The 13,584-nt window shown below is 39.4% G+C and overlaps 1 protein-coding gene across 6 annotated transcripts in view; it reads left to right on the forward strand.

Moving 5' to 3' along the window:
• The window catches only part of fcho1 (FCH and mu domain containing endocytic adaptor 1), a 66,742-nt gene that overhangs the window by 50,596 nt on the left and 2,562 nt on the right, over positions 1–13,584 (forward strand). For 5 of the 6 annotated variants that reach the window (XM_031313877.2, XM_036007643.1, XM_036007644.1 and 2 more), the window contains 10 exons: positions 603–1,697; positions 3,562–3,668; positions 4,298–4,487; positions 5,037–5,151; positions 5,922–6,077; positions 6,164–6,296; positions 7,038–7,234; positions 8,156–8,220; positions 10,561–10,728; positions 12,307–12,954. In XM_031313877.2, the coding sequence (XP_031169737.2) occupies positions 603–1,697; positions 3,562–3,668; positions 4,298–4,487; positions 5,037–5,151; positions 5,922–6,077; positions 6,164–6,296; positions 7,038–7,234; positions 8,156–8,220; positions 10,561–10,728; positions 12,307–12,335 (2,255 nt within the window). In that variant the 3' untranslated portion in view covers positions 12,336–12,954. Of the gene's footprint in view, positions 1–602; positions 1,698–3,561; positions 3,669–4,297; positions 4,488–5,036; positions 5,152–5,921; positions 6,078–6,163; positions 6,297–7,037; positions 7,235–8,155; positions 8,221–10,560; positions 10,729–12,306; positions 12,955–13,584 lie in introns of those variants that run through there. The other variant, XM_036007647.1, reaches the window with a different exon arrangement.

Consider the following 13,584-nt stretch of genomic DNA (forward strand, 5'->3'; position numbering starts at 1 on the left):
TTTTTACATTTGTCCTATGATCCTATTAAGTCAGGTCTCCATCCCCTCATCCCAAAGCTCATCAGATAACTTAGAACCAATTTCCTTACTCCAATCTTCCCTTAGAGAATTGGAACAGATTGGAATATCAGATGTGTACGTGAGACATGTGGTCACAGGAAGTGTGTTGGAGAGGGTAATGTGTCAAACATTAACAATGTTTCTATTCTGCAGGAAACACAAAAAAATGACTCTGAAGGACACCAAATTTAGACTGTCCCTGGCTGAAAAAGGCAAATTTTCTTGTTGATAAAGAGGTCTCTGATTGTAATTCCTTTTGACTTTTTGAGTTTTATTTGGTACTTGCTCCATTCAAAGAGAAAACCTGCTTTTATAATTATATTTAAATGTATAGTCCTCAAATCTAATATGACCCCCACCTTTCCAAATGTATTATCCAGAAAATAATATTGAGTTATATTTGGGCCAATATTGTACCTTTAGTTACTGAAAGTTTAATTTACAACTCCAGATCAGTAATTGCATCTTTATGAGTTCTTTGTCTCTACTGGTATTTTCTGCGTTGTATTGATGCCCTGTAATGTGTTTGATGTGTGTGTCAGATGCTGCCTTCTCGTCCGACTCCTCCTCTCCGGAGAACGTTGAAGACTCTGGCCTGGACTCACCTTCCCATCAGCCCCTTGGGCCCTCCCCTGAGCCGGTGGGTTGGGCGGCTTGGCCTCCTGTGTCACAGAGTAAAGAGCAGACACAAACACTGGGACGACCTGCGGACCCTTTCCTCTCTGCTTTCCGTGACCCCTCTCCTGGTCGGAGTCCTCACCCGCAGGACCCCCCCGCCAGCGTCTGGTCTGTCGCCTCGTCACGTCCCTCTCGTGTCCCCCCAGATATGGACCCCTCATCTATGCGGTTCCCTGCTTTCTCCCAGTCCCTCCCCCCACCTGAGATGGAGTCGTCGGTGTGGAACTGCAAACACATTCCCCCCGAGGACCCCTTCCTCGCCGCGTTTGAGAGGACAGTCACCCAGGAGACTTTAAACTTGTCTGACGCCTGGGCGCGTCCTCCGCCTCGCCAAACTCAGGGGAGCAGGGGGATGGAGGTGCGAGGGGACCCATTCTCCATCGCCTTCGCTGACACCAAGACACTCCCAACCTCATCCTCCTCGTCCTCTTCATCCTCCTCTAATCGTAAAGACAGAGACAGAAAACGAGATCAGAGCCTCCCTCCTCCTGTTACTTCTGATGACCCGTTTGCGATCACAATGATTGGAAGCCCAACGCACCAGTCGTCAATGGCTGCAGCAGCTGGGTTGATCCCTCCACACAGCAGCAGCAGCAGCAGCAGTGGTGGTGGCTCTACCAATAGCAGTAGGCTGGTACTCGATGCTAATTCAAGCTCTTTGCCCGCAGCTCAGCCCAAGAAAGAGCTGATGCACTGGAACTCTGTCCACAACCCGTTTAGTGAAAGTGTCTTTGGAGTGCTGAGCAGCTCCAAAACACAGGAAGGAGGAGGGAAAGGAGAGGGAGGAGGAGGAGGAGAGAGGAGGAAACATCGATCATCAGATAGTGAGCCACGCAGGAATGCCCCTCCACTCACGAGGCACTCAGGACCACAGGAGGATCTGTGTTTTTCCACAGATAAAGATCAAGACTGCCTGGATCTAAACACTCAGATATCATGCAGTGTCAGTTCCCACAAGGGTACTGATTTCTTTTGTCTTTTCTTTTTTGGCATTTCAGGTTTTATTGTGGTTGGCAGCAAGTCGATTTACATCATTTCAGGGTTACAGGAGGAGACATTATTACTAAACATGGTGTAGAAAATAAGAAAATGCATAAACAAAAGAGAGATAACAACTAGTCAACAATATGATGAAATGAAAAGAAACAAGTGGTTGTTAGCAATGATTTGAAATCTATAAGTCAGTGTCCCAACAGGAAATCCCATCTACCAAACTACTACTACTACTTTAACCTAAAATAGTGTCATAGGATGCTATCTTTACCATTACATATGCATCCATTTCCAAAGCAACATACATATAAGGTACAATCCAAGCCACAGCAGATCAAGGAGTAGCCTTTGAGAAAAAGTGCTGCAACATTCAGTTGCATGATCCACACGACACAAGTGCTACAAGGCTGCAGGTGTGTGTAACACATAGATGCATAGCAAGTTACAGTTTTTATGATTAACATTTTTATTTTATTTATTTTAACAACAACATACAATTTGAAACATGAACATACACCCCCCCCCCCCCAGTCATCACCACCCACCCAGACAAAAATCAAGAAAAGATACATTAACTACAATATTCAAGGACATACAACAGCATAATAACAAAATAGACACACTATAAACCAAATAAACATATGTATAAATGACCATACATCATCAAGTGATTTGAAGACATCACCTTGGGCTTCAGTAAATTGTGATTGTCAAAAAATTAGATTTTCGACTATTTTCTGACATTTTGTAGACCAATTGATTAATGAAAATAATCATTAGTTGTATTCCTAACTGACTTGGTTAGGATTAGTTATAAATCATATAAAAAATGACCATTTCATCATACATAGCCTACATCTTTTTCTCAGGAAAGAAAAATAACAAATAACAATTACTTTAAAGTTCTTACACTCCATAAAGTCTTATTGACAAGTACATCAAATCAAAAACTCTGACTGTAAAAGAACCAAAAGAAATCCCACTCATTGTCCATTCCTTGTACTTACTTTATTAACAACTAGGGCTGTGTATTGACAAGAATCTGGCGATACGATACGTATCACAATACATGGGTCACGATTCAATATATTGCAATATATTTCGATACTGTGCGTAAGGCATTATATTGGGATTTTTTTAAAGTATAATTTTAGAAAAACTAATATTTAAAAAAAGACATGATGTGCATAAAAGTCAAAGAAGTTTACTTTAGGTAAACAATTCAGTACACAGAAAATCAAACTGCCAGTTTGGGATTATGGTTCACAGGTTCTTAGTGAACAAATCTTTCTAGCAAAAAGTCAGGTACTGCTAGGCACTGTTAGGCGAGGACACTAGTGGTGTGTCTCAGCATAGCCATCTAGCGGTAGGGGGTTTAAACACAACATAAACGTGAACCACTGTCTTACATGAATATTTTTGCACGTAAATAAAAAAAAAAATAAAATCGATATTGTGTTTTTGAAAATCAATACAGTATTGCAAAATGAAATATCGCGATACTCAAGTGTATTGATTTTTTCTTACACCCCTATTAACAACCTTCATCCGGTAAATTTTTTGGTTCTTTCTCACTAAAGAGCAAAATCTCTGAAGGATATTGAGATACCAACAGGATGCTAAATCCCTCAATTAATCCAATGCAAATCAAATGTTATGAGGTTTTGCGCCAGCTTGTATTTGGCAGCGCGTCTCGTTCAGCTCGTCTCCGGCTGCTCTGAATACGACTTCTGACGGATTTAAGAGGATGTCTGTCTCTTATAATCTTGTTTCACTGTGTGTTTTCAGATTTTGTCTTTTAGTCACTTTGTGTGTCTGTGTGTTTGTAAGGGTCCAAACACAACTTCAGACAGGACACAACTGAAGTGGTCGCAGCTGCACCACCGAGAGCGACCCGGGCCAAGAGGACTTCAGGCCGACTCAGCACCTGTGAGAGAGTGAGTTAACAGCTCAGCTAATTTAATAAATAGCTATTCTCTTCATATTATGTTCCCTCTAATACTCTGTTGTATTATTTTATTATTGTTTTATTACAGATAATTGTTTTCTGCAGGCAAAAAGGAAAACTGAAACATTACTGAGTAAAAACAAAAATCTAACTCAACTCCAATATAATAGTCTTGTAATACTGTAAATATTACCTTTCTGAGGCTTCTAATGTTTCTAAAATGTCAAAATGATAAATATCATATAACCAAATTTATGTAAACTGTATAAAAGATATAGATAAGATACATTTTTTATTGTCTGTTCACACAGAAAATGTTCTTGCATCTTCTGCTCCAACAATCAACAAATAACATACACAAACATAAAAAACATCTGTACGGTCACCCAACAAACATCTGACACACCTTTCCGTCACACACACACACACACACACACCAAATCCAAACATGTAATATTTATGATTGCCATGATTGCAGTCCAACAATGATACACAGATCACATGTTCGTGTGGGGAGAGAAGTAGGGATAACAGCCCCTACTTAATATAAATGTTTGATCCAGTAGGGGCATCATCTATATGACAATAGTACCAATATTGCCAATATTTGTGTTTCAGTCCCGGTCTCTGTGCTCCTCCCCGCTGCCGGAGCCCAGCCCTTCCCTCACCTCCTCCTCCTCCTCCAGCCCCAGTGATTGGCCTCAAGCTAGCAGCGACTGGTGGAGTCAGAACCGAGCGCCCAGTCCTTCCAGGGCAGGGCAAGCCTCACCGCTGCCCTACCAGCACCAGGACCACCAACAAAGACAGCGTAAGCCTCAGCGCATAAATAAAGTTACACCACAGGATGGATGTTTGAAAGTAGCGGCAAGGTTTCTGTTAAAGTGAGCATTCAGCTTCAAGAGAGACGGATATACTTAAGTTGTTTGAGGGTTTGGAAGATACGCTTATTCACTTTCTTGCAGAGAGTTAGATGAAAAGATTGATACCACTCTCATGTTTGTACATTAAATACTGTATGAAGCCACAGCCAGGAGAGTTATAGCTTAGCTTAGCATAAAGACAAGAAGCATGGGGAAACAACCACCCTGTACATCCAAGAAAAATCTGGCTCATAACCCCCTGGAAAACTGTGATTTCATTAAACAATTAAACAAACAAGATATAACGTGTTAATGAGCTTTAAATGTGCTGGCCTTCGGACAGAGTGAGAGTGGTATCGTTCTTTTCATCTTATTTTCAACAAATGAGAGTATTTCCCAAAATGTCGTACTCCTCCCTTAAACATGACTTAATTCATGTAAAACTCATTATATTGACACTACTGTATATTATGGATTCTCACATTTGTTCTCCACAGTGCACCTGTCCCGAGGCCCCAGTCCCATTTCCCTTAGCACACAGGAGGCCTGGCCGGTGGCAGCAGCCATAACAGAATATATCAATGCCTACTTCAAAGGTGGACAACACAACCGGTCAGTATGATGCTACTTACTAAAAAAATAAATTATGCACATCCTCTGCTCTTCAAAGGCAACTCATCTGATTTTACACAGTGTTTATAGGTCTTGCAGAGTTTTACTGCACATGTAAAAAAAAAAAAGAGCTGCGTCTGATAAATTGCATCAAGTGATGTCACTTGAATCAGCATCGGTCGAGTCTGAAGAAGTTTGAAAATGAAAAGAATGTGGGGGTATGGAGTTATAAAAAAAGTGAGTTTACCAGACCTCTGTAGCTCGCTCCTCATCTCTGCTCAAGGATACAATGATGCAACCCACCCGAATCTCCAACTGTCGCGGTGAAGTTGCATTGTGGGTAATGTGGGCGCCAGGTTTTGACAAAGAAGAAAGAGTACATGAAATTTAAACAAGTCAAAATCATCTGACTTTATTTCCAAAATGCAATTGATTGCATCTTTTGTTAGACCAACCTAACTGGTAATCGCCCATGTCTTTCAAACTCTCTGCTTCCAGTTTGTACAGGCATTCTGTTAAAAATCTGAAGTCTGAAGCCCAATTTGAGATAATTCTGATAACATCATTAGGGTTATTATCTCAGACTTTGGAAAGTCCCCTCCAGAGCCATGTAAGACTAATACAAGAGTCTCCGTCAGCTGAGTAGCACTCCTCTTGACGGGTAAACTGATGTGTAAAATGTGATGAAGTTCCCATTTAATGACATCTATAATGCCTATTTGTTGGCAGCTTCATTAACAGGATTAATTTGAGTTTCCTACTTTCTCCAGCTGTCTTGTGAAGATCACAGGCGACCTGACAATGTCTTTCCCTGCTGGCATCACCCGGATTTTCACAGCCAACCCCAACGTTCCCGTGCTCAGCTTCAGACTCATCAACATCTCAAAGATCGATCACTTCCTGCCAAATCAGAAGCTGCTCTACAGGTCAGCCGCCGTCTGCATGTTGAGTCACAACTTTGTTTTTTTACTGTAATGCGATCCTAACCGTCCTCCTGTCTCTGTCTCTACAGTGATCCATCTCAGAGTGACCCAGACACCAGAGACTTCTGGTTCAACATGCAGGCTCTGCAGCTCTACCTGCAGAGAGAGGCTGAACTCAACCCTCAGGCCTCTTACTACAACGTCGGCCTGCTCAAGTATCAGGTCAGGGTTTAAAATGCTAATATTTTATACCTATTTGGGCCATTTTAATATAATTTCTCCTTATCAGTCGCACATCTTGGATGGTGTTAATTAAAACGTCATTAAGATAATAAACATTCAATACTGATGCTTTATTTTGAAAGTCCTTAATTCCCGAATAATGTTCTAATGATTGACAAGAAGTTCACTGGAAAGAAAATAGAATTTTCCTTGAAAGAAAAGCTCCATTTAAGTAAATCTTCATACACTATTCGTTTATTATTGGAAAATGTATTCTTTATATCTGTTGAATTTTATGTTTTTTTGGAGACAAATTTTTGTAACACTTTACTTGAAGGTATCTACATATGAGTGACATGACACTGTCATGAACCCTAACTCTAACCCTAACCTTAACTTGTCATGACAAAAACCGAATGACTCTTAATGACAGAAGCGTTATGTCATAAACGTTTATGACTTGTTTATAATGTTTATGACACGTTCATGACAGTGTCATGTCACTCTTATGTAGATACCTATATATACCTATAAGTAAAGTGTAACCCAAATTTCACATTTCTGCTGTGCTCTGACTGGAGGACTCTGTGTTACCCTTTGACTTGAAAATGTTTTAATTGAACACTCTTTTTCCCTCAACTTAGTACCAAATTAAAAGGGCTTCCTTGAAAACATTTTTGGCAATTATCAGGAAATTCTTTACAAATTAGGGACCCACAAAATTCTCCAATGTTTCCTCAGGTGTCGTCTCAGGACCCGGGGCGGGCTCCCCTCCTGCTGTCCGCAGAGTGTCAGCGCAGCGGCACCGTGACCCGGGTGTCCCTGGATTACCACTGTTGCCCTGCCACCGCACCCTCCACCCAGCTTGCCGCTGTCCAGGTGCTGCTGCCATTAGACCACACTGCCACAGACCTGCAGTGCCAGCCACCCGCCTCCTGGTGAGTAATGCTGTAATATTTGGACAGATAATGAGCAGCCTCTGTTGACTGTTAACTGTCAGCCGCCTGTAACCGGTTTAGCAGGAACCTGCCCTGTTATGTACTTGAGTCAAGATTATTTGTAATGCACAAATGGAATTGAACCATGTAATCATAAACATTTTCATGACATATTTGATCAATCGCTTGTTCGTCTGATTAGTCGACTAATTGTTTCAGCTCCAGTGTACCTTCAAAGAATCTAATCAAATTAAAATAACTAGTGCTTGAATATTAGTCAACAAATCAGTTAGTCAAGCAGTGGAAAGTATTGATTACAGATGAATAATTGACTTCATTCATCAAGCAACAAGACTTGCTAACTTGCTAATGTTTAGCAGATACAATGTTGACCTTGTTCACCATCTAAGTTTAGCTTGTTAGCATGCAAACATTTGCTAATTAGCAAAGTACAGCTAAGGCTGATTGGAATGTCATTAGTTTTGCTGGTCATGAACCCAAATATTTCACAAATTAGAATGACTTGCTAATGGCGCTAGAGGAAAAGTTAGAGAGTCATGAATGTTGTAACAATTCATCCTGAGGGAGACATAAAGGTCTGTGTATGTTGTTTCCAGCTTCTCAAATGTGAGGATTTTTTTTCTGTTATTCTTGTCTGGTTTTTTTTGGGTCTATTATTATGTAAATTGGAATTCTCTAACATATCTCTTGTGATGGGCATTTTTCACTGTTTTCTGACATTTTACAGTATATACTCAAATAATAAATGGATTAATCAATAATAAAAATTATTGTAAAAAGAATACCTGCTTGCTTATCGCTGGTTACACGTAATTTAAGAATTTGAGGATGACTGTGATGGTGCAAGGTGGAGATTAAGAAGCAGGTTAGACCTGAGTGACTATTTATTTGCCTCTGCAGGAACGCTGAGGAAAGACGGCTGCTGTGGAAACTCCCCAACATCTCCCCGACCAACCACAGCAAAGGTCAGAGCTCTGCTGCTGCTCTCAGTTTGTCTGTTTGCTTTTTTTTACCCCTCCTTGAACAAGGACAGTTCAATAAGAAGAGAACAAAACATACACACAAAGATGCACATACTCACACCTTGACATCTAACTGACCGCTTGTTTTGTGTCTATCATAAGCCGCCACCTAATTCTTATATTTGCCTCCTCATTAAAATTAGTGCCAGAATTATTTTCTACTTCACTGCATTCTTGTCGGGTTCACATCTATCTATATTGTTTCAACAAATTAAGGAGAGAGTAATTAAAATCTCTGCACTCCACTTCTCTTTAAAAAAAACTAGTCTGGAGGTGCATCATATTGTTTTAACAGCAGCATTAGAATTTGAACGTGGCAGCTGCTCTCATCAACTGACAAAGGAAAGCATAAAATGCTCCTCTTTTGTGTCAAATTGAGCGTTGCTCATATTTCACGTCGTAAATGGTGCACAGATAAGAGACGGCGTGTAAAAGAATTTTTCAAAGCTGGAATTTAAGATGGGAAAAATTAAACCAAACTTCTGCTCGAGGTTTCCTTCACCTGCCTTCTTCTTTGTACCAGACACCCACATTTCTTCTTTTTTTATTTTATTCTGTTTTTAGTTTTTTTTCATTTAATGATATATTTTTACCATGATGTGAAGCTGCAGGCTTGGAGAACAGAGAAAAAGAGACTATTCATAGTTGTCAGTGATGGATAGGATGTTAAAATGTTTATGGTTAGAAGATTTCTCTGGTTTATGAGCCAATGACAAAGCACTGAAAGGTCACCATAACTCCTCCCATCCTCCAAACATTTTTGTTTGTTTTTTTAATCTCCAATCTCATCTCCGATGTCTCCCACAGCCCTATCACATGGGCTCAGATACCCATTCATCATAGCCGTAATAATAATAGACATAATATTAAAGGTCCCATGGCATGACATTTTCACTTTATGAGGTTTTTTAACATTAATGTGAGTTCCCCCAGCCTGCCTATGGTCCCCAAGTGGCTAGAAATGGTGATAGATGTAAACCAAGCTCTGGGTATCCTGCTCTGCCTTTGAGAAAATGAAAGCTCAGATGGGCCGATCTGGAATCTCCTCCTTATGAGGTCATAAGGAGGAAGGTTACCTCCCCTTTCTCTGCTTTGCCTGCCCAGAGAATTTGGTCCACCCATGAGAAAGAGAGATACATCATGGCTTGAAAACAAGCGAAGCATGGCAGTTGGTCAAGGCCACACCCCCACCCTCCACCTTACCCCCCCCTCTCTCCTCCCCAATAGCATTTAAAGCTACAGACACAGAAATGGCACATACTAAGGAAAGCTCATTGTGGGACTGGCTCTAGTGGCTGTAATTCTGCACCAAGGCTGAATTTCAGGAAAGAGACTTCAGATACAGTATTAGGGGACCACTGAGGTCTATATAAAAGAGACTTCAGATACAGTATTAGGGGACCACTAAGGTCTATATAAAAGAGACTTCAGATACAGTATTAGGGGACCACTAAGGTCTATATAAAAGCATCCAAAAAGCAGCATGTCATAGGACCTTTTAAACTTTTTTTATACAGCACTCAAAATAAAGTAACACAGTGCTATACATGGTTGAACCAGGATTAAAACATTTCAGGACTCCAATGAGGCAAATAGAATCAGACAATTAAAAATAAAATGGAATAAAATACCCAACAATACAGTAATATAAGAAAAAAACTATAATAATAATAATACAGATGAGCCAGTATTAATAAAAAGCATTTTTGTAAAGATAGGTTTTAAGAAGAGATTTAAAAGATGTCACTGATTCTGCATCTTCAGTATTTTACTGCTGAGAAAACACATCACACACAGATGGACACACTTGTCGATTTGTTGCCTATATAAGTCCATACAAAACATACAATCCTGTATTTGACAATGTTTAGAGTTGGTCTCTCCTCTTCAATGGTCAAGTTTGCTTTCAAACTGTTACCATTTGGAAAAGCAGAAGCTGTACGTTTAACAGTTTATCCATTACTTTCAGCTTGTTTGCTAATTAGTCTTCTTCTTAGAACCGTCTTCAAATATGTTATTTTTTTTAAGTTTTCCACTGGTCGTACTATAGAAATTTTCACTGAAAGGCAAGGATGTTTTCTTGTTGAACAACAAAATAATCCAGCACTTTACTCTGAAATTTGAGCAGTTGGATCATGATCAAGTGGTTTGTGAAGTGCATGGAAAACCTGATTCTTTATGATAATTATGATAATTATAATGTTAAAAAGAGAAACACCTACTGTATTTTTGATTCAGCTTTCTCATGTATCTGTGTCTCTCTGCCTGCCGGTGGTGTCCCAGGCTCAGGTACTCTGTGTGCCAGCTGGCAGTGCCTGGAGGTCCCCCGCGGCCCTCCGCCCAGCCTGGCTGTTCAGTTTGTGGGCTCCGGGGCCTCACTGTCGGGCTTGGACGTGGAGCTGGTGGGCAGCCGCTACCGCATGTCGCTGGTCAAAAAGAGATTTGCCACAGGTGACACTGAACTGGCACACTTACATCCATATGACATTATAGTATTTAAGTCTTAAACTGCATTTTTATGACTTTTTTATGACATACTATGACTTTTTTGTGACTTTTTTATGAGATAATATACTTTGACTTTTTATACTATACTATGAAATGTCTTTATCATTTTTATGGCATACTCTTTTACGACATACAATTTTAAGACTGACAATTCTATGACTTTTTTATGAGATACTATACTGACTTCTTAGCACATTTTTGTGACATACTATACTATAACTTTTTTGTGACTTTTATGACATACTATATACTATGAGTTTTTTATGAAATTATATACTCTGACATACATTTTCATGGCATACTTTTTTACGACATACTATACTATCACTTTTATGACTTTTGTGACACTATATACTATGACCTTTTATAAGTTTTTAACAACATACTATGACTTTTTATGACATTTTTATAGCATACTTAATTACTATGACATTTTTATCGCACTTTTAGGACATACTATACTATGACTTTTTTATAGTGCTGTCAAACGATTAAAATAGTTAATCGCGATAATCACATTAATGTCAAAGTTAACTCGCAATTAATCGCAGATTTTTTATCTATTCTAAATGTCCCTAGATTTCTTTTTGTCCCATTATTTTTTCTCATTTTAATGCTCTTATCAACATGGAAAAGTGGATCGGCTTGCTTTGTGCAAATGTTTTTTTATTGAAAACAACATTGGCATACTGTAGTGTTCAATTTCACACTAACATTCACACTTGGAGCAAATAATCTCTCACACAATGTAACGGCTTTGACGAGGGGGGCGGAGAATTCGCATCAGCTGTGTGCTTGGCCATCAAGTGGTATTTCAGACTGGACGTGCTGCGATGATAGCTCAGTTCACAACGACAAAACACACAGAGCACTTTGGTCTTGTCAATGGAACCATTTGGCAACTTTTTAAAAGTAAACTTTCCATTCAGAATCTTATTGGCATCCATTTCAGCATCTCGCGCTCGCCATCCACTCAAAACGTAACGTTAGCCTACTGCTCTTTGGCCGGCTCACGAGCCCAAACAAGTGTGTGCTGCGTGTCTGTTGTTTTGTTTCCGGTCTAGCTAGCTCCGGTGTGGTGTTGTAGTTTTTCTAACGTTACTACGTTGTTGCAACAGCATGTGAAAAAAAACTACAAAGTTTGCTAGGCCAAAAAAATTGACACCGTTAAAATGGGTTTGTGTTAACGCCGTTAATAACGCGTTTAACTGACAGCACTACTTTTTTTATTATATTTTAAATTACATTATAAGCATACAAAACACGAAGACAGATTTATGATAAATACGATACAATAAAAGAACAATCAATGGTTAAGAAATGGGATAAGTTTGGTGATTCATTAAGTGGTTTATTGTAACTCAAATATGTTAATTTTGTTCAAGGTGAATGTTTTAACAAACAAAATATTCTATGTTCAGTTTCACTAAATAATGAAGTTGCTAGAAGCATTTTACCCATACTGTATGTCTACTTTAGGTTGTGGCTTATTTGGCGATGCATTTCCATTTTGTTTTACAGGGAAGTACTTGGCCGGCTGCTCCTTATGAATCGTGTAAAGGACCATCACTGCAGGTTCAGAGAACTTTGCACTTTTTTCTTCAACCGAGAGCCGGACAGATGACTATAGTAAGACATTAAAACTGAAGACTGACGGCTCAGCCTCGAAGGACAATGTGCACTTACTTCTGACAATGTCCTACTGTTTTAGGACCAAGCCTTTCTTCTTCTTTTCCTCTAATTTAAGATATATATATGTGTGTGTGTGTGTGTGTGTGAGTGTGTGAGAGAGTGTGTGAGAGTGTGTGTGTGAGAGTGACTCAGTTGTCCTGCCTTTAGCAGGAGGAAAGCTCTTTTTCTATTCAATTTCCTCTGTTCATCGTGTTTTGAGACCACAAACTGAGCTAGATGTCAGAACTTTTCTTGAATTTTAGAGGAAAGGAAAATAAAGTTAGTATGGAACCAAGTTGCCATGGAAACTAGGATTTCTATGTAAATACTGTATGGAAGAAATCTCTGGAGCAACTTAAAAGATCAAACAAGTCAGTTATGAACAAAGATCTTCTACCAAACCTTAGAAAAAGGAATGTTTGTAAATCTGCTGTTTGTTCCAAATCAAGGTTTTGTGATGTTGATGTTTGATAAAAAAAATAAATGTGCTCAAATGTCTTGGTTAACACCAATTTATTACACATTGTAACCGAAGTACAAAATACAGCTGAACTATGCAGTTTATTACAGACCATCATCTGTCCTTAGGATAGTTAAAGTGTAGTCAAGAACAGGTTTAAAAATGCACAAAAATAAGGGTTCAGTATACTTGTAAGAAGAACCAAATCTAGTTCAATAAAAAATAATCCTCCGCCAAAAATCTAAAACAGCCTTACAAAACATTACAAAGTACACACAGAAATTACTTTCTCAAAGCACTTGAAGGCAAATTACTGTGACAGGCACAACTTACAAAAAGCCTTAAATAACTCAAGCTCAAGGATTCTCATCGCTACAACAAAATCATCCGGGGGGGGGGGGGGGAAATCAACCAAACGAATAACACAAAGCTGACATTTCTCTTGTTACAGTTTGATAGCGTACTCGGGCGCGGTAACGCCACAGTAATAATTGAAATTTCATACATTGAACAATTGAGATTGGAAACAAATTTACCACACACACCAGTCTAATCAATTATACATCAAAGCATTTTCTTCTGATACAATGTGACCAACCAAGTACAGCGTGAGGAGAGAGATTAGGCAAAGGCCGAAGGCCACAGAGCACAAACTTTCTACATCATAC

This window comes from Sander lucioperca, chromosome 11, assembly GCF_008315115.2.
Source record: "Sander lucioperca isolate FBNREF2018 chromosome 11, SLUC_FBN_1.2, whole genome shotgun sequence".
NCBI lineage: Eukaryota > Metazoa > Chordata > Actinopteri > Perciformes > Percidae > Sander > Sander lucioperca.